The 26779-nt window shown below is 41.0% G+C and overlaps 1 protein-coding gene across 1 annotated transcript in view; it reads right to left on the bottom strand.

The window, feature by feature from the left end:
* Window positions 1-26320, bottom strand: part of SLC30A8 (solute carrier family 30 member 8) — a 31941-nt gene extending 5621 nt beyond the window's left edge. Inside the window, exons 1-7 of the mRNA XM_073590229.1 lie at window positions 26040-26320; window positions 15564-15745; window positions 13264-13410; window positions 12362-12515; window positions 9806-9989; window positions 8260-8365; window positions 365-499 (exon numbers count right to left, since the gene is read on the bottom strand). Coding sequence (XP_073446330.1) covers window positions 365-499; window positions 8260-8365; window positions 9806-9989; window positions 12362-12515; window positions 13264-13410; window positions 15564-15745; window positions 26040-26110 — 979 coding nt within the window. The 5' untranslated portion in view covers window positions 26111-26320. The remainder of the gene's footprint in view (window positions 1-364; window positions 500-8259; window positions 8366-9805; window positions 9990-12361; window positions 12516-13263; window positions 13411-15563; window positions 15746-26039) is intronic.
* Between the last annotated feature and the right edge of the window lie 459 nt (window positions 26321-26779).

The following is a 26779-nucleotide window of genomic DNA, read 5'->3' as shown; positions in this document are numbered from 1 at the left end:
TAGTATAACTATCTCATGATCACTTAATGCTTTGAACAGTCCAATAAAGTTTACTTTCGCCTTTTATCATGGGACGCTATTACAGAAGTTGTCTTTTCAGACTCCATCTATGCAGCGTAAGTGACTGATGCCTCGCCAGCTACAAATATTTTGCGGTGGCACACGGGTCACTCAGATGCTCAGCCATTGTATTTGCTGATAGAAAAGTCTCATAGCCGAGCAGCCGTCTCAGCAGTAAAGCACACTGTGGTGAAAGCTGCTGTAGGGTTGAATGACAGGTAACGTATTGCTGTAAAAGCACAAAAAAATGGCTTTATTAGCCAACAATTGAACTTTTGTTCAATGCACAAATACATTTACTGACCTGTGGCAACATGAACTGAGAGGATGACTTGGTTCGTTGTTAGAGCCAAGAGATGTAGGCTGTGTACCGATTTTACTCCATTGACCGCAAGAATACTGTGCTTTACAGCGCTGTAATTAATCCCACGGGGGACTCCTGTAGGGCAAAATGAGGTCCTGTAAGATACTTAGTTGTAATAACGAGTCTGATGGATCGGTCATAGAATCATAGAATCATAGAGTTGGAAGAGACCTCCTGGGCCATCTGGTCCAACCCCCTGCTCAAAGCAGGATTCACTAAATCATCCCAGTCAAATGTCTGTCCAGCCTCTGAAGACTTCCATTGAAGGAGAACTCACCACTTCTCGTGGCAGCCTGTTCCACTCATTGATCACTCTAACTGTCAAAAAGTTTTTTCTAATATCTAATCTCTGTCTCCTCCCATTCAGTTTCATCCCATTGCTTCTAGTCTTTCCTTGTGCAAATGAGAATAAAGATGATCCTTCTACAATGTGACAGCCCTTAAGATATTTGTAGACAGCTATTAAGTCTCCTCTCAGTCTTCTCTTTTGCAAACTAAACATTCCCAAATCCTGCAACCTTTCCTCATAAGACAGGGTTTGCAGACCGGTCACCATTCTGGTCGCTCTTTTCTGAACTTGCTCCAGTTTGTTGATGTCTTTTTTAAAATGTGGTGCCCAAAACTGGACACGGTATTCCAGATGAGGTCTGACCAAAGAGGAGTAGAGGGAAATAATGACTTCACGTGATCTAGACTGTATGCTTCTGCTAATACATCCTAGAATTGCATTTGCCTTTTTTGCTGCTGCATCACACTGTTGACTCATATTCAGTCTGTGATCTATTAGTATACCCAAGTCTTTTTCACATGTGCTATTGCTTAGCCCTATTCCTCCCATTCTGTATATGCTTTTTTCATTTTTATTGCCCAGATGTAGTACTTTGCATTTTTCCCTGTTAAAAACAATTCTGTTAGTTGCTGCCCACTGCTCCAGTTTATTTATATCGTTTTGAATCCTTCCTCTCTCTTCTCTAGTATTAGCTATCACTCCTAGCTTTGTGTCATCAGCAAATTTAATCAGTTTACCCTCAATTCCTTGATCTAAATCGTTGATAAAGATGTTGAACAATACAGGGCCCAGGACAGAGCCCTGTGGTACCCCACTTGAGACATTCTTCCAGCTGGATGTGCAGCCATTTACGACCACTCATAGAGCTTAATGTCAGCTACCTGTTCTTATAAGGTTCTACAGGGTGAGAGCACACACCATGAAGAACATAGGATCAGATGACAAAATCACCTGGCCTATGCTTTATGTTATTTCCAGTACCTACAGATAAAATGGGCATTCCCATCTTAAATATTTGTGGTGTATTTTTTTAATTTGTGGGGTCAAACCTCTGGGACCGCAATAATTCAGGGGCTACAGCATCTTTTCATTTCTGTGAACCCCACACTGTTTTTCTCTACACGGTTGCATCCTGGTCACCCAGCTGTGCTGTAATGCAGTCCCATTCAAGGGAATAAAGGACACAGCTATACAAGAGTTGTAACCCCTTTATTTTTTGCATCTGTGTGGTCCTAAACCATCATAATGTGGTGGTATACTCCAGAAGATTTTTGCAATTACACATGTTTTGTTATACATGTTTATTTCCTTTGTGTGTATTGGAACAACACAAAAATTACAGAGGAATAAAAGACAAATTGGACAAAATTTCACACAAAAATCCACAAAATGAGCCGGACAAAATTGTTAGAACCTTTCCAAAATTGTGGGTAAACAACTTTGTTTCATGCTTGGCTCAGCATCTGACTCCAGGCGTCCCAACTGAGAGTCAGAGAAAGCTCAACCACCAGCCTAGACTTATACTCCTGTGAAGTCTAACAGGGTATAGCTTTGAGTGCTCCATTATTCTACCGCTCTGTGGAGCAACCGAGCAGGTACTTTTGCACTCTTTCCACTCAGAGTGACTTTTAACTCCTCGTGTTTACAGTGCTTGCATGCAGCATCGCTCCATCATTGTTTATTAGCTGAGGTTCCTCCATCACCACACGGTGGACCCCGGGTTACGATCACGCCTCCTCATAATTTATATTTGGTGCGATCTGCAAACCTTTATAGTGTGTCTGTGTGTTTCTGTGTGTTCCATACTAAGCACGGAGAACAGAAAGAGGAGTACGTGCAGGAAACCCACGCAAACATGGGGAGAACATACAAACTCCTTGCAGATGTCATCCTTGATGGGATTTGAACCCAGGACTCCGGCGCTGCAAGACTGCAGTGCTAACCACTGAGCTACCATGTTGCCCCAAAGAAATTCAAGCTGTCCTGCAGTCTCAGGATGCATCAGTGTCGGCACAAACTATCCAGCGACATTTGAATTAAATTAAACGATATGGCAGGAGACCCAAGAGGACCCCACTGCTGACACAGAAACATAAAAGAACTAGAATGCAGTGTTCCAAAATGTACGTGAGTAAGCCAAAATCCTTCTGGGAAGGGATCTTGTGGACAGATGAGACCAAGAAAGAGCTTTTTGATAAAGCATATCATTCTACTGTTTACTGAAAATAGAATGAGGCCTATAAAGAAGAAAACACAGTGCCTAAAGTAAAATATGGTGGAGGTTCAAATATGTTTTTGGGTTTTTTTGCTGTCTCAGGCAGTGGGTGCCTTGACTGTGTGCAAGACATCATAAAATATGAAGATTACCAAAGGATTTGGGTAGCTATGTAGTGTCCAGTGTCAGAAAGCTGGGTTTGCATCCTAGGTCATGGGTCTTCCAGCAAGAGAATGTCCCCAAACATACTTCAAGAAGCACCCATAAATGTATGGAATCAAAGTGCTGGTGTCAATCCCTTGAACTGGAGCGCCATGGTTTTCCCGGTTCCCTGGATGGTGGAGATGCCAGGGTCTCGTACCTAGCTATGCTCCTAACTTAACCCTTATCTAATCCTTCCCACACCCAGGGAGGGGAGGGGCCAAAGTATATAGGAAAACAGACAGGGGTTAACAAACAGGGATAAAAGAAAACTATAATCATATAAATATACTCACAAAACAGCAGAGTGGGAAACAAGCGAGGTATAGGAAGGGAAAACCAAATATGAGAGGATAAGGATCAACATACAAACCAATTCCCCACAGCAATCTCAAGAAAAACTTTGGCGTCTTTTTATAGATTCTTCAAAAAGAAGTCTCAAAGCAGTTTTACTCCACAACGGCGGTTTTTATGCTTCCATCCCTGTAGGTCATTCCGTACACCTCAAGGAAACCTACGAGAACTTGGAATTGGTTCTTCATAAACTTAAATATGAAGACCATGTTTGGCAAGTGTGCGGGGATTTGAAAGTCTTGTGCATGCTGCTCGGGCAACAAGCTGGGTATACCAAATACCCTTGTTTTCTGTGTCTATGGGACAGTCGAGACCGACAAAATCACTGGACCAAGAAGAATTGGCAGCCGAGGGTGCTCACAGTTGGTGAAAAAAATGTCCTCCGAGAAGCTTTGGTTCCTCCCCATAAAGTTCTTCTACCACCTCTCCACATCAAATTGGGATTGATGAAGCAATTCGTAAAATAACTTCCAAAAGATGGAGAATGCTTCAAATACTTGGTCACCAAGTTTCCAGGCCTCTAGAAGGCAAAATTGAAGGAAGGTGTGTTCGTCGGACCAGACATTAGAAGGCTTATAGCTGATCAAGAGTTTATCAATACCATGACACATCCTCAAAAAGAAGGGTGGATTGCATTTAAAGAGGTCGTAGAGAAATTTTTAGGCAATAACAAAGACCCTGACTACAAAAAAATCGTCGGACGAATGCTGAAAGCATTTCAAGCTTTAGGTTGCCTGATGAGTTTGAAAGTGCATTTCCTCCATTCCCACCTTGACAACTTTCCTGAAAATTTGGGAGCTGTGAGTGAAGAGCAAGGTGAACGATTCCACCAGGACATTAAAGAGATGGAAAGAAGATACCAGGGAAGATGGAGCATTACAATGATGGCAGACTACTGTTGGACGCTTCAGAGAGACATTACAGATGCTACTCACAAGCGTAAATGTACCAAGAGAAGCCTCACAGGGAAGAAGAATCGATTTTAGTGTGTGTTAGTGAGCTCATTGCAGTTAAAAAAATGATTTTCATGAAACATTTGTAATAAAAACTTAATTTTATGAGTCTATTTTCATTTATTTTGAGGTATTGTCTTATTTAACATAGTTACTTAAATTGTCAGAAAACGTGATGTCTTATGACAAAACAGACATCATTTTCGGATTCAGCGCACTCAAAAACAAAGATTATGTGGAATAACCAAACCAGCTCTTGAAAAAAATTTTTTTGCGGACCTGGAGTGGTTGGCCATGTGTTTTTAAATATGTTTTATGTCACTTTTTTTCATTGTGTGTCAATTAATAAATTTTGCATTTTTGTATAATTGTTGTGGTGTGCAAGGTTAAAGTAGTGCTTTTTCTTCTTTTTCAATTACAGCAAAGAAAACCTGCACTGTTTAATAGGATGGTGAAGCCATTCTAATAAGTGCAGGAGATCATGTAACCAGACGCCGCAATCTTTTGGTCCCTCTCTGGCGCGGTATCCTCGTGACAGCTGGAGAATTCTGACGTGGCCAGCAATAAGTCCAGATCTAAATCCCGTTGAACACCTGTGGAGAGATCTTAAAATTGCTGTTGGGAGACGGTGCCTTCAAATATGAGAGACCTGGAGCAGTTTGCAAAAGAAGAGTGGCCAAAATTCCAGCTGAGAGGTGTAAGAAGCTTATTCATGGTGATAGGAGACAATTGATTGCAGTTATTTATTCCAAATGGACTGCAACCAAATATTAAGTTGAGGGTGCCAACAATTTTGTCTGGCCTATTTTGGGGTTTTGTGCGAAATTATGTCCAATTTGCCTTTTTTTCTCATTTTTTTGTGTTGTTCCAATCCACACAAAGGAAGTAAACATGTGTATAACAAAACATGCATAATTGCAATAATTTTCTGGGAGAAACACTTCATTTTCTGGAACCATTTCAAGGGTGCCAACACTTTTGGCCATGACTGAATGCCATTATATGAAATGGGAATACTCTTTAACAGCTCATAGAATATCACAGCTTTCAGTATCACCTCTATACTGATGACACACAGATCTACATCTCTGGACCAGGTATCACCTCCCTACTAAACAGAATCCCTCAATGTCTGTCGGCTATTTCATCTGTCTTCTCTGCTAGATTTCTAAAACTTAATATGGACAAAACAGAATTCATCATCTTTCCCCCATCTCACACGACCCCCTCAACGGACCTATCTATTAAAGTAAACTGCTGCCCACTCTCTCCAGTCCCACAAGCTCGCTGCCTCTGGGTTATCATTGACACTGATCTCTCTTTCAAACCACATATCCAAGCCCTTTCCACTTCCTGCCAACTTCAACTCAAAAATATTTCACAGATCCGTACATTCCTCAATAAAAAAATCTGCAAAAACCCTAGTCCATGCCCTCATCATCTCCCGCCTTGACTACTGCAACCTCCTGCTCTGTGGCCTCCCTTCTATCACACTCACACCCCTTCAATCTATTCTAAACTCTGCTGCCCGACTAATCCACCTGTCCCCCTGCTATTCCCCGGCCTCTCCCCTCTGTCAATCCCTGCACTGGCTCCCATTACTCAAAGACTCCAGTTCAAAACCCTAACCATGACATACAAAGCCATCCACAACCTGAGTCCTCCATACATCTGTGACCTCGTATCTCGGTACTTACCTGCACTCAACCTCCAATCCTCAAAAGATCTCCTTCTATACTTCCCCTTTACCTCCTCTTCCCACAATCGCATACAAAATTTCTCACGCGCATCACCCCTACTCTGGAACTCTCTACCACAACATATCAGACTCTCAAGTACCATGGAAACCTTCAAAACAAACCTGAAGACCTACCTCTTCCGGCAAGCCTACAACCTGCAGTAACCACTGATCCACCAAACCACTGCACGACCAGCTCTACCCTCGCCTACTGTACCCTCACCCATCCCTTGTAGATTGTGAGCCCTCGGGGGGCAGGGTCCTCTTTCCTCCTGTACCAGTCGTGACTTGTATTGTTTAAGATTACTGTACTTGTATTTATTATGTATACCCCTCCTCGCATGTAAAGCGCCGTGGAATAAATGGCGTTATAATAATAATAACTTGATAAACATTATGAGTTTACAAGAAGGACCCCAGAGCAAAAATCAAAATGGAACCCTTTTGCAGTATATTGCTGGGTTTATTTGGTTATCCCTTCTTTACCCTTCCTATGACCCTTGGACCAATTTCCTATAATCTTGGTTGCTAAAAATGCAGTTCTTATGGAGTGGGGCAAAGTTGTTAATCACTATCAGGACATGACCTTCTCTATCTGAGGACTCCATGGCAGTCAAATGAACAATCGTGTCAAGTTGTGAATATAGACCCATGATCTCGTCTTAGTAAATGGTATCAAAAATATGAGATGTCTGCTGCAGTCTATTATTGTGACACTTCTGTAGCTAACTGGGGGGTGCACTACTCAGCTATTAATTAAACTGAAGAGTATGGCCACTAGAGGGATCAGTCAGACTTTAGCTATTGTCCTTTTGCTTTCGGACTACACTCTAATGAAGCGTAACCAACTGAATCTATCTAGCTCATGTCATCTGTGGTTCAACATTTTATTCAGGTTTCAGTCCATTTTCTGCAATTTTTACCCTTTCTAATCATTACTTTACAACTTTATTATCCTTGGGAAAGTTCCATCTCAATCACTTACCCTATTTTCTTATCAATTGATTTTTGCTTCATTGGACAAGGTAAATATTTCATTGGGATCCACGGACAATCTAGTAGACATAATGATCACCAGACTCTCCCTAATGGCTAATCACAAGGGAAAATAGCATTGGGCATTTTGGATTTAAACATGCCCAATCTTTGGTTCCTGCAAAGGATAAGCTGGAAATAAGATAGAGTTGTCTGACAGCTTTGAAAAAACTTGCACGAGTAACCAAGGCAAATGTCCTGGTTTATGGATGAGTTAGCAAGAATGGCTGTCAGTAGTCAACAGCTATCTTAAGTGTATGGAGACCTTAAGTTTAGAACTTATAGTCTTCAGGCTGTTCTTTTTTTCTAAATCATCAATTTGAGCTTAATTAAAAAGGACGTGTTACCAATATCATTGTGTTGAACTGGACACATAATGTAACAGAGTGGAGGAAAAAAAAATACATGTATATTCTTTATATTAATCTTGCCTCTCCATTGCAGATGTATTTTCAATCAAAGTATCAGTGCACCCGATGAGTAAACTCTTTTAAGTCCATGTGGGTATTATTATATAGTTTTGGGGGCGTGTACTTTTTCTCCCTGTATGAGCTACCCAGTCATAGGCAAGCAGCAACACAGCAGAAAAAGAACACGCCCCCACAATACGTAACTTAGGCTTCTCAGTGTATGAGATGTAAGGATACAGCTCTGATCGCCTGGTCTAACCTCTTGCATGATTAAAAAATGATGAGAGATTAGAGTACAGATGACACATCTTTCAGATAAGGACATGCTGATGAGCTGGAAGAAGCTTGTTTAACGCGAAATATAAGTCGCTCGGCTCTGCTTTCCACATCGTCAGCATGTTCCCTCAATAAAAATATGTTGTTTTAAGCTACCAGTGGAGAGTGCCGCTATTTTTTCAGCCTTTCTCTAGTCCATAATTGAGAAAGTGGACAACCCCTTTAAGAGTAGGTCTTATTGATATGGGGAGTAACTGTACAAAATTGAGCTTGGGACACCGGTGTAAAATTGATCCAAGGCTTTGTATTTTGCAGTTTATTTCATTATTAATGTTTGAATGCAAAGCTTTACATCATCACTTACCTTCCATTAACACGAGCAGAATATCACGTAAAACAGTAACTGTTGTGGCCAGCACAAAAATGGAGAATATAAATGTGCAAATTGGGTCAGCTATCTTGTATTCTGGCTAAAATAAAAAATATGATCACTTATTCAATATTAATATCGCTATTATCTTAAAAGTTCTTTACAACTTTATTGACTCATACATATATTACTTACACCTTCTAACTTAGCCAACATTAGCATACTGTTTTTTTTATTTAACCCATGCAATCTAAAAAAAGAAATAATTATTTTCTGTCCGTTAACCTTTTACTAAAAATCACTATATGCCGACAATAGTTCTGGAAGCCACATTTCCCATGATGCCTCACCCTGGCATTAAAAAAGGGATGTGTTGACAAATCAGATGTATATTTATATAGATGATCGTTCCAAATTGTGATCAGGGTGATGAAAAACAACAATAAGGATTTAGGCACAGGAAAGGCTGCAAACTGTGCTTTGTGCAGCAGCATCCATGTCACAGGCGACGCTCAAACTCATATCGTAAACAAGATTTTTCTCCAAAGTTTCCATATATTAAAAAAATAAAAAATACAAAAGTGAATCCCCTTTTATATTCTTATACTAACTATAATCCCAATATAATACTGCATTATAAGGATTGCATGCTATCATGTGTCTGGTTATAGAGACGTTGCCTCCTTTTTCATGTATCACAGTGTGGGGAAGGTGACTTGACGGACAGACGTGACTGGTAGAAGGAGGGGACGGTTTGTGCACTAGTGACAGAGATTGACAGGTTAGAAAGGTAACAGCAGGGAAAGACAGAAAAGGGAGTGCAGTACCGTGAAATGACCACAAGATGGCAGGGGAGAGTAGTACAGGACTTAACATCAGCTTAGGGCTTAGGAATCCGCTTAGTCATGGGGGCAGGGAGATAGGAGCCCGGGTGGGAAATTCCCCTGTGAGAGGGGATAAATAGAAGAAGGCGGGGCTCCAGGAGAGTTTAGTCCCGGGAGGAGCTCAGAAGAAGACGGAGAAAGTGGGAAGAGCTCGGCCAGGGGGACGGACAAAGGAGAGACAGTCAGGGGGGGTGGCCCTGACCCGACGGACTGCATGACAGGCAAGGAGAAGAGGCAGCCAGGGGGGGAGACCCTGACTCGACGTACCGCAAGACAGACGAGGCCCCGGGGGTACCGATTGGAAGACGACCTCGGGCAGGTGAAGCGCTGGGGGTAGATTGGTCTAGGACAGCCCCCAGTGAAAGATCCGCGAGGTGCGTTACTGCGACTGGAGCTGAAGAATAGGTACCCGGGCCTGGCGATACAGTGGTGTAAAGAAGCTGCGGTGCGTGTTTGGTGGTCTTCAGGAGGACGACAAATAAATCCGGAACTGTTACAAGTGGAAGCTGTCTCCGTCTCATCTTTGCCTCGTCTGGTAAGCAGTGGTCCACCCCCCTAGCCCGGCCCCTACCACAACAGTATAAAGAGAATGCTCGGAATGTTGGAAAACTTCCGCTACTTCTGTATTCTGTGGCTTCTGTGTGATATAAACTGACCTTGAAGTATATGATGAGTGCGCTAATGAGCACGCTGACGCTCTGAAACAGGTCTCCGATGACATGGATGAAAGCGGCACGTATACTGGCATTAGTCTGAGGCTTGTAATCAAGTGCCATATGTTGATGTTGACCTCCGGAGTGACTGTGACCATGTCCTGTATTATGCAGGACCAAAGCCAAGCTGTCGAGTCAAAACAAGGAGAAGCCGTCATGAGCAAAAACACAACAATTGTTATATTCTTAGGATTGGACAGAGGGAAGAAAGTGTTATAGAAAGTTGGAAAGTTAACCGGAATGTGTGTCCAGGAGTTAAAAAAAAATTTCTACATTTATTTATTTTTAACTACTTTCACTTGTCTATTAGATTTTTTCCATTTTTCCAAGAGTCAGATCTTATTTTTTATTCTTTGAGATAGCTGTAGGATGGCTTATCTTTTGTAGGATGAGTCGTAGCTTTTAATAACATCATTCACCACTTTACCATATGATGTTCTGAAAAACTGGAAAAAAATCCAAGTGGGCCGAATGGTGAAGTAAAATCTGTCATTGTTTTTTTTCTGGAATTGTTTTTATGGTGTTCACTGTTGTATAAGAATGGCCTAGTAACAAGATTCTTCATGTCAAAATCATTACAGCGATTCCAATCCTGAGCAATTTTTCTTGTTATATTTTAGTGTTTAAAAATAATTCATCACTTTTGTGTCGCCATTTTTCGACACCCGAAACTTTTTCATTTTTCTGCAGATATAGCTTTATGAGGGTTTGTTTTAATCGTATGGTGAGCTGTTATTTATTCATGTTATTTCGAGGGGGTGTGATGTCATTTTGGGGTGTTTGGGATGTTTTGATCACTTTTTATTGCATTTTTTCGCAGGATGTTCAAAAAATGGCAATTCTGGCATTTCGATTGATTTTTTTCTTTGTACTGTTTACCATGTGAGTTAAATAAGTCTATATTTTGATATTTGTGGGAGTAGGGATGCCAAAAAAAAGGTTTATTTTCTTTATTTTGAAATGTGATTGCTTTCCAATAAATGTGAACGTTCAGCTCAGGCGAGTGAGCATGTTTTTCAAAAGCTGTTTTTTTCCAGGGCAATTATCTCTCACAGAAACAAAGGATTGGGCATGCTGAAATCCAACATGCCTAATTATTCTTACTCCTGATGCGGGAAAGAGAATCTGGTGACTCCAATATTCACTGATCCAGCAGAAATGTACAGCCATATAAAAAAGTCCAATATAGAAGACAATAATTACAATTCATATATGTTTTTCTATATGAAAATTCCTCAGGGGTGGAACAATGAGGTAGGCAGAGTAGGCCGCTGCCTAGAAAAACCACTAGGAGGAGCATATTTGGTGAATGATGGAGCAGAGAAGGATATGCAGGACCTACTGGATTTTATGGCTGATGTGTAGTAGGGTGGCCAGGTGACCCTAATTGACGATTGCAAATGTGTGGAAGAGGATGGAGAGAATCTCATGTGCAGCACCATGGAATCAATGGCGCTATATAAATAAATAATAATAATAATTATGTGGTTTATATAATTAATATAAAAACTAGGGATTTGTGAAACTGGATTAATAGGGCAATCAATTAATACGTTTTCATCCAACTTCTATTCTAAATTCCATGGTGTACTTAGGTTCTAGTGAAATTTGGTTGTCACTTTACCAAGGAAAGTGATATCTAATGAAATGAAAACAAGAATATTTATTTAGGGTACATTAACATGGCCTGTAAATTGGAGCTGAAAAAAACAATTACAGAATTTGCCATGGAATCCATAGGAAAATTTATATGTTTTATATAAGGATATATTGTAGTGGATTTCCCATTCATTTCAACCTTGTGCAATGAAAAATGGAGAAACCAGGTGCGAAAATCCTGAACTCAATCTACCCTAGATCAGTTTCTGAGAGGAGAACAAGAATGACTCAAAGAAAGAAAGGGAGAGAGAGAAAGAAAGAGAACAAAAGAAGGAAAGAACAAAAAAAAGAAGAAAAGATAGAAAGAAAGAAAGAGATAGAGAACAAAAGAAGGAAATAACAAAAGAAAGAAGAAAAGATGGAAAGAAAGAGGGAACGAAGAAAAGAAAAGAGAAGAAAGGAAGAATAAGAACGAGAAAAAAGAAAGAGCAAAAGAAGAAAAGATGGAAATAATGAAGAAAAGAAGAAAAGAAAGAGAAAAAAGAATGAAATAGGAAAAAAGAAGGAAAGAAAGAGGGAAAGAAAAAACAGTGAAACGGGAAAGAAGAGTAATAAGGAAAGTAGAAAAGAGAAAAATGAATGAAAAAAGATAGAAACAAGGAAAGAAAAAGGGACAAAAAAAAGAGTGAGAGAGAGAGAAAGAAAGGAAAAAAGAAAGAAAGAAAGGGAAAAAAGAAAAGAAAAGAAAGAAATTGAAGGAAAGAAACAGAAAAAAAGAGAATGTTAAAAAAAAGAAGAGCTAAAGGTTATACTGGTGACACGCTGCATAAAATTTTGATTCCGCGACAATTGAAATGTCAGTTCCGTAAGCCAAACAAACTGTAAAGCTCCACAACTTACATTACATTGGCACCTAATGCGCAGGCAGATGTCATGAGCATCACTGTCCCATCAATGGTGTAATCAGGGTAGAGGATTCTCTCACAAGCTAGGTAGACCAGAACTGCCGTCACCACCCATATGGTGACCATGGATAACAAGGCACCAACAATTTCTGAAATAAAAATATAAAAACAAAATTTTTTGTAGGAAAATAGATGCATATTCAGATACATGTTCTATTCACTGATATTATGATGGTGGAAATCCTTTTTTCACATCATTCTTCTAGCAGAGGTAAGCAGGTCGGCTTCCCCAAAATTAGCTGGAAGGAGCCATAATAGAAATAAGTGATTCAGGGTTCACATTGTTTGTACTGGCGTCATTGAGACCATTAGGGTAAAGTACATATAAACTAAACTTTAGACTATAGAAGCAGCCTTTTTTAACTTTTTGGAAGTTTCCAAGTTCAATTACGTCTGAAGGGGTTGAAGTTTCCAAAGGATCAGGATTGATCATTACTAGGTTAAACGAGTATTGATGTCATTTCCTTAATCGATAGCAGAATAGTGAGGGTCCGGCACCTTGATGATTAATTGAATGAAGGCTGTGTCTCCTAACCAAGTATCACCTATCCATATACCACTGGTCCAAAGATCAGGGGTCTTGTTTTTCCCATAGGATCTCGTGTAGTCTCAAAGTTAGGACCTCAGTGGATAGGTGATAAGTTGCGATGGTCTTTAAGGATAGTCCATCAATAGTCTCCAAAAAAACCCATTTAACATTTCACACTGAACATATGGGGGAGGTTTCTGATCCAGCAGGCTGCTTCCCAGTTGGCCCTTTACTAACATTATCTAGATGCATCGATCGGTCACATAGAGAAAATATTGCGACATTGGACCTTGACTACATTCCGATACCTGCTCTGTACCAGCCATAGGTCAGTGTCTTTGTTGCTGGCTTTGATGACAACCACAAGGAGCAGAGACTGATTAGGAAACTGGAAAGATCCACGAAAAGGTGAGCAGCGTCAGCTACAACAGCCAGGCTGCGAGCAATGTATCCACCTGAAACAGAAGGAGACCAGCAGCTTTACATTTAGGCAATAAAAATGTGAATCTTACTTTGTGATGGAGTGACCAGATCTGGCCCTCGGAGAGTGATGGTCATTGGGCCCCTCACTAACCACCTTAGTTATATCACATACGAGCAAGATTGCTACACCTAATGTTAATCTATCCTGTATACTCATCATCTATAGCCCGGTCAGGCTTCCTACCGCCCATACAGTCATCCTGGACTTTCCTGCAGTATCTTAATGTTTCATAAAGTCTAAAAATATTTATTCATCTCGCACCCAAAACACAAAAAAAGGTTATTTTTTCACCTCTAGAACATTTCAGGATCTGCTCCTTCTTCCAATGCTACACTATACACTTCCCCTTTTAATTTTCCTTTGAAAAAATCACTTGCTGAGGGTCTATTGCTGTGCAATTGATGGCATGCTAAACGGTATGGAACCCTTGCAACTAATTTTTATGGTTCCAGTGAATAAAAGATTAAAGCAGACTTAATTCAAAATATCTTAGACTTGTGCCTACAGCTCCGCTGCAGACCTGTATATCCGTGGTAACAGACTACAAAGTGACGATGTGTGTAGTCAGATCCTGCATTCATGCTCTACTATCTTCTATTTCCTCCACTCTTCTATTACAAGGCAGTGATACTCAAACTGTGAGTCGCCCACTTGTAAACTACACATTTCTTTCTCTGGCTGCAGTAAACTTTTTTTTTTTAGCAAGATACCACTATACTACTAATTTTAATATTGTACTGATTTTAGGACAAAAATGAAAGTAAAATTGAGAGCGAGCCATTATACAGTGTGGGAGGTTGTGTTGGGTCCATCAGACTGTGTGGCGTTTTGTGTGGGGGCCATTATACAGTGTGGGAGGTTGTGTTGGGTCCATCAGACTGAGTGGCGTATTGTGTGGGGGCCATTATACAGTGTGGGAGGTTGTGTTGGGTCCATCAGACTGTGTGGTGTTTTGTGTGGGGGCCATTATACAGTGTGGAAGGTTGTGTTGGGTCCATCAGACTGCGTGGCGTATTGTGTGGGGGCCATTATACAGTGTTGTTGGATATGTTGGATCCATTATACTGTGTGTAGAGTTATGTTGGGGCCATCATGCTCTGTGGAGCGTTGTGTGGAGGTCATCATACTGTATAGAGAGTTGTGTAGTGGCCATCACACTATATGGAAGGCCATTGTACTGTATAGAACACCATTATACTGTATGGAGAGTCATTATACTGTATGAAGGGCTGTACAGTGTTGAGGGCACCGTGGGCATGTTATATTGTAAAGGGGGTCACTTTTGGGGTATTATACTTTGCGGAGGGGTTCTGTAGGGTCATCATACTGTGCATTTGGAGGAAGACACTGTGGGGATATCACACTGTGTTTGGGGGCTCACTTGTTGGTATGATTTATGGGGGCCATAAAACGGGTATCTTAATGTGTGGGAACACTAAAGGGCTTCAATAGGACAAAAATGTCTTTGTAAGAGCTGCACAATTGTGAGTTATGCTCTTCTGTGCCCCTGTAAAGTGTTTATTTTGTTTTGGAGGGGGTCCAATTAAGACTTTTGCTCTGGGGCCCCATGATTTCTATGTAACACCCCTGCACTGCCAGTTATAACTTGACCAGCTCCAATGGACATCTTAGTACACTGCTTTGTTTCCCAGTTGACCTTCCTGATTTTGACCACGCTTTTTTTTTTTTACTATGTTCCTGCCTTACGATTTTGGCCCTGCATTGACCTCCTGGTTCTGGCTTGACTACCAGATCATTCTTCTAGCCAGGTCGCACCACCGAAGAGCAGCTAACTCCATGGTCCCAGCCTAGGGGTCCATGTTAAGTCCAAATTCCTGTATTGCGGTTAAAGGCTGAAGTCCCGGGCAATCTCTGTGATGTTGAAAATGGAGTGGCGGGTGCCATGCCTGTTCGTTGTACCCATCTTCAAAGCTGCCATGTGATCACGAACAAGACCTCCATTACAACATGTAACACAAAAGCCTAATTTACACAACAGATCATTTCCTGATGGTGACACATTCCTTGTAAGATGGACGTCTGACCTTCCTTGGAAATAGAGTAAATAGATCAAACTTTTTTAAACTAAAGAACAAAGCATATAGTATGTTGAACTAAAGTTACCTGCAATCTCTGCCACGATAAATGCCAAGCAAATGGCTGCCGCAATGTAGAGTTTCTTTCGGGCCATGTTTTGCTCTCTCTGTCTAGCATCATACGCCTTAGTGTTATTGTTGTGGCAGTGGTATGCGGGAATGGACTCATCATCTTGATGTTTCTCCTTATTACAGTTTCTTTGTTCCCCACTGGAAGGAAAAAAGCATCAACTGTAAAAGACTGCAGGAACTAAGGGGCACTTAAAGGAATGGTGCTCCGAAAAGGATTTAGCATGGCTGGTTATCAAAAAATGGGGGGATTCTATGATTTTTTTTTAATTATTTTTGATAACCAGCCAAGATAATGCTGACAGCTGAGGGCTACAGCCGCAGTTGTCGGTTTTGCCTGCACTGGTTATCAAAAATAGATTTATTTATTGTACAGGCACTGGCTGGTGAATAGTCCAGGCTTGTCCTGAAATATCTTCCTATGGTAAAACTCAGCGGGTATGTCGGTGTCTAAAAGATGTTGTGTGGATTTACCCCTAGAGGTAAGTACTGAGAGCTACACATGGAAGACCACCTTACAACTTCTGACAGCGCACACTGGTGCCTTGTTTTTGAGATAAAGGTCCCAATATTGGATATTGGATTCCATATAGGGTATCTTGTTGATATGCTATAAATATTCCAGATGGGAACACCAGATTGAACCCTAAGGGCAGCTGAGTACTTTGACCCTACCCAAAGTTGTGGGAACTATAGGTAAAATTGTCCTGACCAGTTAGTTCATTACCCAAGGTATTGGAGGAATCAGGCTATTACTATATGATGGCTAAGAAATCATTGGCATTTATATGTAAATCCTCCAAAGACTAAGAGAATGCTCTTTATGACCACTCTCCATGCCGGTTAACCAATGATGGTGATTATCAACTCAAAATAATCAAAAACGTTCTTTGAAAATGAGTTTCCAAACTGGACCACTGTCATGGGAAGCCTAGGTAACTATAGGCTAAAACCCCGGGGCCCCTGCGGAGTCCCTCAGACTAGGGGAAACCCTGTCTGTCCCTCAACCCAGGGTTTACACTGAAGGTGTGCCTGCCTGGGCCTCCACCCTGTCCTTGTCTCCTGTCCAGCGCTAAGCTGAACCCACCACCCTCCACCCAGTGAGGAGACCAAACACCAGACCCCACAAATAAGTATGGACAGGGATAAAGGAAACGCACCACACCGCGTACACACAGGAGAATACACTAATGTGCAAGGGCAACCAAAAAATACAACACAGGGAGGCAAAATGGCAACAACGGAATGTACTACACCAGAAAACAGTATGCTCCTTAGACCACCACTCCAGACAGGTATCGCTAGCAGAAGGCAAGAGCTATAGTCGGCGACGCCCATAGTCACGCAGGACAATTTAAAGACAGAGGGCGTGGCTAAGCCCTCAGCCAGAATGACAACCTGGTTAACCAAATCCAAGCCGGATCAGAAGACCAACCAGCGCCGCTGAAAACAAAGTGGTAGGATGGGGTATTACCGCTGTCTGCCGGACACCCTGGTGCGAACAGTGTCCGACATGACAACCACTCATTTTAAATGTTGTTTTGGATTTTCTAGCCGCTGTTTAGCAAAAATGCTATTGAGAAATGTAAATTGTAGCAGACACAATGCCATAAACGCAGTATGATTGCTACAGAAATGCATGGATTCCTTTTCATCCTCCTTTGTATGAGAGGAGGATTTTCTTTATTCACCATTAATTATAGGTTAGACTGATCACTGATATATATAATCTATGTTTATGTAACTAAGGATGTTATTCTAGAATTCCGTGTGTGATCTGAATGGACGATCTCCTGACTCTCTTTATAACCCTCTAAAGTTCTTTACAGATGGAATTAAGAATATTCTTCTGGAAGTAATAGAATTGCTCATCTATGATACGACAATATCCGGGCAGCTTTCCAAAGTGAAGGTTGGGATTTACAATAGGCAGTTATAAATCACGATCGCGGAACAATAACCGGGCGGTCGGCTCCTATTAATAACTTTCTGCGACTCCTTCTCCGACATGCAGAGTCTCTCATTAAGGAATACCGATATGTAAATAAGAAGGATGGGTACGATTACGTTTATGAAAATGTGAAGGTATAAACCTGTTTCCCATCAATTAAGAATGAAAAAGAGCTGCGATAAAATTATGTAAAGTGATTATACCACAATATACGGAAAGACCTGCATTATGGCCAAGTCATACAGTAATGTCGTCCGGTGACAAAAAAAAAAAATTAAAATAAATATGTAAAAAATGTTGCTCTGATTCCTCTTTTTATACAATTTTTGCAGCAATCTGAGCCTATTTATTTCCAAATATACAGACTTAGAACTCGTGCACTTGGCCGTATTTTTGGTCTGATTTGTGATCCAACAAAGCATCAGATCACATTCGGACCAATGTTATTCTATGGGGCCTCGCACATGTACGATTTTTTTCCTTGAACCGAGGAAAAAAATGCTGCATGCCCAAGTTGGATCTGATATTCAGATCGCACTCGGCCGTGCAAGTCAATGAGCCCATGGGAACCATCAGACTGCACTCGGATGACATCTGACATCAAATTTATACAAATAAAATAGAGTAACTGAAGAAGAAGCGCAAAATGGGGTCTTATCCGGTGACAAAAAGGGTATAAAAAGTTAAACAATGCGCTCACCAGACAGGGTTGGGATAGTCACAATTCCTATAGGAAGCATGTGAAACGCTGCTGCAGGATCACCAATAGGATATAATGCAATTGACTAAGGAATGTGGTGATTGAGAATCCGTGCAGCTGAAAGGTCTGAAGTATGACCATAGACAAAGATGAGGTATGGATGAGGGTTATTTCCTCCATCTACCCATGCTGTGATTTGATTGCAAGTAGGGAGTCCCTTTACGTGAAGCATTCAAGGATTTCTACACGGAACATTTCCTAATTCTGAGTGACAGCTCTAGAGTCCAATGCGTGAACCACTAGATCTGTCACTTAGGGCAGAAGGGAGAGGATAGGGAGTGTTCTGTGGAGTTGCTTCACATGAAGGAATCACTCATTGGACACTTTTAATGGGGATTAACCCCTTCATGCCGCAGCCCATTTCCATTTTTGTGTTTATTTTTTGCTCCCCGCTTCCCAGAGCCATAACTTTTATATTTTTCGGTTAATATAGCCATGTGAGGGTTTTTTGTTTTTTTTGATGGACGAGTTGCACTTTTGATTGACACCATTGATTTTACCATATAGTGTACCGGAAAATGGAAAAAAAATTCCAAGTGCTTTGAAATTGCAAAAAAAGTGCAATTCCACAACTGTTTTTTTTTTTACCATGTTCACTAAATGCTAAAACTAACCTGCCATTATGATTCTCCAGGTCATTATGAGTTAACACATCAAATATGTATAGGTTCTGTGAGGCAGTGACCAGTGTTATATGCGAGGGTCACTATGTGTCCCCCATGATGCGTTCAGAAGCGTATTGAGGCCGCGGGAGTACACTGCACTCACCAAGACTACCTTGATGTTGTTAGGTTTATGTTCACTTTGAAGTGCTTTTTTTCAGTTATCTGATCAAAATTTCTAAACTCCTTTTTGATAAGTCTCTTATAGAGAATGTATGTGACTGCAGACTTGTGAATCTTCACATTGCGCACACTGCACGCTGTGAGGATTGTACTGTGTGTGATTTGCATACATGTAGTCACATGCTGACTTGATGAACATTGCCTTGCTCGATGCAAGTGAATGGAGCGAGGCTGAATAGGCAAATGGAATATGATCACATGACCGCCATCTCCTGGTGCAAGCACCAGAGAAACCTTACAGTGTGCAGTGCGATGTGAGGATTCACAAGTCTGAAGTCACAGAGTGACTGCTGACTTGTAGCTTAAGCCCTGATAACCCACTCCAGAACAGACTAGAACCTTCTGAGCAAGGAACTCTCTGTGCAGCCACTACCAGCTTTGTCTGACGTTTTTGAATCTATTTTGATAAATCAGAATTTCAGAATAGAATTAAAATTGGGTTCATAATTTTTTTAAACTAGACAGCCCTTTTGAAGAGAAAATTGAGTAAAACTGTCTCAGCTGCAAGTTTCATGAGGAATTGAATTTCCAGCTCACTAAGGAATCAGGTTACAGCTGCCTAGTTCATAGGGTGGGCGAAGGCAGGAGCACAAAGTGGGCGAAGGCAGGAGCACAAATAGAGAACAGGCAGAAGAAGACACAGACAGATCGTGCAGCAGCCTTTTAGTAAGCGTTTCCCTCATCTCAGTGATGGTATTACACACTTGTTCCTGGTATCCCGGCCTCCGCTTCCTTCTCCTGGGTCCGCTGCCCTCTGTAGTGCTCCACATTGGGTAGATCCATTACATCATCTTTCTAGACCTACTTAAGACCCAATAATACACACACACAGTACCTGTGTATTGGAATTGAGACTCTAGTCCTATGTTTGGTGTGTGCCACCATCTTTGCTTTTTGTGTTTGTGCTTGCATTCACCCCTGCTGGATTCCACTTAATCTGTCATGCTGCTCCTTAAATTTCTGAGTGTGCCACGCCCTTGCTGCCACGTGCCTTCCTGTTTGCTGTATCAACTCCTTTGTGCCCACCCAGACCTGGGGTTTAGAGGTTCCACCTCATCTGGTGAGCCTAATGGATGGATTAACAGCTGCACTGCTTAGTTTGGCTGTACAATGTCCTCCATGCTTTGGAACAAGCGTTTTGTAGAAACAGAATAGCAGGAATTTCCATGTCTGTGTAATTTCCATATTGGTGTGTGCAGTGTATGAAAGACATCATAGCAGATAGTCTCCACCCACCAGCTCAGTGACAACTGAAAATTAGAAAGAGAGTCTAGAGGGGGGAAATCTAATAAAAAAATACAGAATACTAGTCATATAATGACCAGAAACAGTGTTATTCCTCATGTACACACACATGACAGCTTATTTTGAAAAGTCTCCTGGAATAAAATTATATGGATAACCTGGATAGCTAATGTTTCTGAACCATTTGCTACATAGAGACAGGAGAGCAGTAATCCTTCATGTCTCTGTATACTGTGCATAGCAGACATGTTAGTGGCTAGTCTTCATCCATCAGCTCAGAGACAACTGAAAATTATAGATAGAATCTGCAGAGGGAAAAACTGGTGAAAATGCATTATACAAGTCATAAAATGGCCAGAAACAGGCTCGCTCCTCATGTACAGCCTGAGAAAACAAGATCACATGCACATTCACTGTGGACCCAGTGGTACCATACTGTATAACCTAGTTGGAAAAGTATATGGCCCAATAGGATAATTTAAACCCCATAGCAAAACAAAAGTCCACACAAAGATTAAACTGAAGCCAACCATATGAGACCAGGTTTTGCATAGTAATGCAGAGTTAAAACTTGTCTTTGCACAGCAGTAATATTTTATAGAGCTGTTCTTCTAGGATATAAGGAGAGGTCTCCTGTTACACAGCAGTAATATTAGGGGCCATTGTTTAGAGCGCTCATAAAGTCTTCTTTTTTTGTTTCCTTGCCTCGAGCATCCACAAATACATACAATACAAATGTGCTCTATGTCTTGTGCTTGGCTTAGGTCACTTTGTAATAAGCAGCCGGGACACTTTCAGCATTTAAGTTACATTTTGTTTATTATTCCAATATCACTATGACCTTTTCCTTGTTTAGTGGTAGGAATTAATGACTTCTAGCTGCATCCGGCTCCATTTCTATTGCTTATTAGTTTTTACTGTGCCACAATGATACTTGTATTATTATTATTATTATTACTACGAATCATTTACATTTTATTTGTTGATGTTGTTGGCTGTGAACCGTGGGGTTAGGCTGGGGATGTGCAGAAAAAAAACGCAAATCTACACTATAAACACTGAACCAAGTGTGAAAGTGGGAAACAAGGACATATGTTCTAGGGTTAGGGCTAGGGATTGGTTTAGGGTTAGGCTTAGGTTTAGGCTTAAATGTCTTGCCCATCAATGGGGAAATCTTTAGGAAGTGCTGCAGCTAGCCAAATCCTAACAGTGTATAATGCACACACCAGGGGCAGCACGTGCAGCCGCACAGGGGCCGAGGAGGTAAGCGGGCCCACTTCCATCTTCAAATCAGCAAACAGCTTTTGTCACAAGGAGGTGCACTTATACTGTTTTTGCACAAAGGACCTTTGTCCACCAAAGAAAAAGACCATTTCGATTTGACTTTGCTTGCCAGTTTCATCAGTTGTCAAGTGAATGCAAATTGCATAATTGCATACTTGCAGTGCCAATGTAAAGGTCGGCCAGGGCGGTAGTCATGGCTGAGGATATCTGCATTAACGCACCCTGGCCTCCCTTCACAAGTATACACTGTCTATCATTCGGCATACCTGTAGCTCTTACACCTTCAGGGTCCCCTCTACGAAGCAGGAAACTTCCTCTATCCGGTTGTACACAAAATGAGCCACAGTCCATTTCAACTTGCCAATAAACAACTTTACTGAACTTCTATTTACACAGCACATCCATATTTGAGGCAGCATCAACATTAGATTGTACGAAATGCAACTCTTCCTCTTTCCCTTCCCTCCTCTCTGTCACCGAGCACGTTCCCAGGGCAGACCGCATTCTTCGGTTCCTCAGTGTCCTCTCTGTTCAGACTTACTTTGTTCGGGAGTACCCTCAGCCATTTTGCCCCGGTTCTGAGGGCATCAGCCCATGCAATAAGCTGCCACATGATGAGCAACCTGTCCGCAATGCTGTGACCACTATGTGAGTTACAGTTTCTTCTACTGCTGCGCTGCTAGCCTTGCTGATGCTTCAGCCCACGTTCACAGGATGGCTGGGTTCCACACTTGTAGCGTTGCATGATACGGTGGCACCTGGGCTAGAAAGCCCACCCGAGCTAATGGTCGCCCTGGCCCCAAAATCCTACTAGGAAAAGTTTCCTGCCTTAACCCATCATAGCCCCTATTATGTTTAACTTTACGTAATACTAAACACTATAACTATCATACCCCATCTAATAATCAACAGGGGAACTGCACTTTCCCTATAAGATTACAGTAAATATAATACAGCAGCAAAAGTACTTAACATTCGTAAACCACAATTATACAAAGCGGGATGTAATTAAAAGGGGGTTAAAGGCAGATACCGTTCAACGCAACCCCTTACACCAAGAAGAGTCTCTGCTGTATCTCTCAATACTACATTGCTAAATGCAGCTGAGACTGGAGCTGGCACATACAGGAGGTGAAATAAGAATTGAACATATATCATCAATTTTCTAAGTAAATATATTTATAAAGGTCAAATTGACATGAAAGTCTCACCAGATCTCAGTAACAACCCATCCAATCCATACAGGCAAATAAATGAAACCATAGATGTCCATAAATTAAGTTATGTGTAATAATGAGAAATAATACATGGTAAAAATATTGAACACACTTACTGAAATTTAATTAATACACACATGGTCAAAATTGTTGGTACCCCTCGTTTCATAACAGAAAAACCCACAATCGTCACAGAAATAACTTGAATCTGACAAAAGTAATAATAACTAAAAAATCTATGAAAGTGAACTAATGAAAGTCAGACACTGCTTTTCAACTATGCTTCCACAGAATTTAAAAGAAAAAATTAAACTCATGAAATAGGTCTGCAAAACAGCTTCTGTGGGGGTACTCTGCATATCGGCAGTGTAATAATCGGCTGGGTACTCACTCTCTGCATACAGGCCATGTAATACTCCGCACTTTTTTGGGACGTAAAAAAAAGAGGAGCGCACCAAATATGGGACAGGGCTGTGATGCTGCTGATGGCGCTGGTGTATAAGCTGCAGGCAGAGGATGTGGTCAAACTGTGCCTGCTATGCTCCCAAATGAAACACCTTCCTTTGGTGCACGAAGGCGACAGGATGTTCTGTATAATTTTGTATGCCTGAGTACCACTGGATGAATGGTGAGGCCTGATCAGGTACAGGTGGTTTTAGATTGGATGGCTGATAGTGCTTCCAGTTCCTTCATTTTGTCTTCCACCTTATCCCCTGCAGAAAGCACAGTTGGTACCTGAGGACCATGGTCACCCGGCTTCCACCTCACCCCCTAGAAAATCAGCCAAGCACTCTGAACCGTAAGTCATGCAGAAGTCTCCTGCTTTTTGATGACTGCTGGCTGGGTTTCCGTGGACCATGCACCTGGCCCTGCCTTAGAAATGGAAGAGAATGAGTGCACTGATGCCCAACCACTTGATCAGTTTGAGGGTGAGTACATGGAAGGGCTAGTGCACACGGTCAGTGGACCACCACAAAACATCTCAGATGATGATTATGACAAGACATAGTTGCACACTGCTTTATGCAGTTTGCAGACAGGCAAGGAGGTCAGGGATGAGGATTGGGCCTAAGATCATGGGGTGGATGAGGTGCTAGACCGCACATAGAATCAAGGCCATCTGAGTGAAGTGCGCAGTTCTGAGGAAGAGGTGGTGGTCATGCTGCCACAGATGCACAGCAGGAGAGAGAGCAGGGTGCAAAAGCACAGCGGTCAGACCCTAGCTAGTACAGTATATCTCCCTAACTGTCCAATGAGTAATTATAGTGGCAGCTGGGCCCGAGGCAGAAAGTATTTGTTACACCCCTGACCACGGTAATGTAATGTAATGCACGCACTACTATGCCATAGGTCATGCACCATGTGGTGTGCAGATATTACCACTTTGCTATGGCAGGGACAAAAAAAAGAAAAGAAAGTTTGTGACATCAGGGTGCAATTAATTAACCTCTGCTTCCTGGTAGTGTGATGTAATGTGGTGCACTCCAAATAGTCCAGAAACAGGGAGACCAGAGGGGCTGTTGATAACTTTTACTTGTTGCACGAATACAAAGGTACATTCAGATAAACAATTATTTAACAGAGATTCAATTATAATGCAGCATTCATAGTTACTTTGAAGTATAGTAATGCAGATATAGAAATGGTGCAGTGATCCCTGAATTCCAACTTCTGCTTAGATGCACAGTCCTTATCACTCAGTTATCTGAAGCTGAGGCTGTGGTTTCTCACACACAGGAGCTTTGGCTGCTTCTGTACCTGCTCATTCATCTTTCCTAGGTGACTACTTGTGTGCAAAATGTCTCCTTCTCCACCAAGACCAGAATTCAGTCATGTGGTTTAACCAGGTGACCTTATTACCCTATATATATAAATCAGGGCTGTTTTGTTAACTCCTTACAACCTACTGATAGCAGAATATAATAAGTACATTACTTTGTGCAGATACATACCACGTCTATGTACGGAATTCTCATGTACATTATCTGCAAAGGGAAATGTGAGCATTGTGCAAACCTAATGAGGGAGCTGCTAGCTCTGCTATATCTTAAAGGCACAAACACTACAACTTTGGGACTTTACATATTCACCTGGCCTTTAGGCTGAAGTGCACTAGTTTACTGGCTGTATTATACAGTACTTACCAATATACGAGCTCCAAACCAAGGGACCTTTAAAAGAAAGTATACAAATGGCACCAGAACCATGACAAACTAGTAGTCTCCTAGTAGGCTGTTGCAATTTGAAGTTTGTTGCAATAAACCCAAAGAAATCTCAAGAAAATGCCAATAATAAAGACGTAGATAAAAATGTATAAATCCCATGTTTGAGAAAGGATCTGCTATTTTGAGCTGAAGCTTCGCATGGGATGATTACATTGCATTTTCTCACCATCTGACTTTGGAGCGCTGCCTCCATTTTTTGGATTTCTACATGAGAAGTTTTGGTGATAATCTTGGGGGATTTGCACCCATCTTTGCATGAATAATGTGACTGTTATTTTTCTATACCTGAGATAGATTAGATAGATAGATGATAGATAATAGATAAATTGATGATAGCTAGAAAGATAGATAATAGATAGATAGTTAGATAGATAGATAGATAATAGATAGATAGATAGATAGATAGTTAGATAGATAGATAGATAATAGATAGATAACATGAAGCTATGAATATAAATATGTTCTCTTACATTTGGCTTGAATTGTATAATATTTAATAACTGATGTAAACTTTTTTATTGCTTTGCCCGCATTTTTGCATTACTTTATCATACCAGATGATTTTTGGGCGTTATTTATACTATAAATCAAAATTACCATAAAGAGTTCCATGAAAATAAAATAAAAATTATTTTTTAAAAATTATTTCAATCAGATTAATTGAAATAAAAAAAATGACTGTAATATATTCTTTTATAACATTTTCATATGCACAAAACATAAAGGTACAAACTAGCTAACAAACTTCAACTACACGAAACACCATATTTATCCCAACTAAGCAATTTAACAGTTTAATCATATTATTCAAAAATGCATTAAATGTAGCGCATTTTTGACAACCTTGTCAGTGTACCAATATTGCGCCTTTTTCTCTATGCATTGTGGGTCGGTGACGCTCGCGTTACCTGTCATTAGTTAGTGAATACATCTTGGTGGCTTTGTCACTGACCAGGTAGGCTTTTTCCAATCCTTTCATGGTGGCGATGAAGTTTGTTACCGACTTTAAATTTTTGGGAAAACAAATAAAGGAGAGATAATGTCCGACATATTAGGATGAATTCTTCCCCTTGGATCAAGCAGAGGACGGCAGCATAGCTCCCAGGGGCTTCGTCTGTCCCTATATATAATGCTCAGGTGCTTTCGGTCTGGGCGTCGGACAAGAATGACTTGGAAGTCAGGAGGAGACTTGGAACAGATGGATCTGCAATTACAGGCGCCTTTGTTTAAATAGTGAAGCCAAAGAACTTTGTTTTGCCTCAGAGAACATCGAAGCACAAAACCCTTTAGTCATGGAAAACGCAGGCGCTGATAATGCTGCTAATGTCTTACGTCACGCAGAAAAAATTGATTAATGGGACGTGACAGTCACGGGCTCCAAAAAAAAAACCAGGTGGACACTACAAGTATGGAAATTCTAGGTGCAATATTTTCAAATAATTTTGAAAACTTTGGAAAGGAATGGATGGGACAGGAAAAGTTAGTGAAAATCCAACACTCCATTGTGAATAAAACGCCAAACTTTTATTGAAAAATCCAGATTAAAGAAAAATCGAAATATTAGAAAACAGGACACCCTGGAGATAGAAATGCGTAGGTTTTTGCTATTATCTCCATGATGTCCTGTCTTTTACAATGTTTCTACGAT

Source organism: Dendrobates tinctorius, unplaced genomic scaffold, assembly GCF_039654945.1.
Source record: "Dendrobates tinctorius isolate UK_male_01 unplaced genomic scaffold, ASM3965494v1 ptg000116l, whole genome shotgun sequence".
Lineage (NCBI taxonomy): Eukaryota > Metazoa > Chordata > Amphibia > Anura > Dendrobatidae > Dendrobates > Dendrobates tinctorius.
This window is presented reverse-complemented; position numbering and strand designations above follow the sequence as displayed.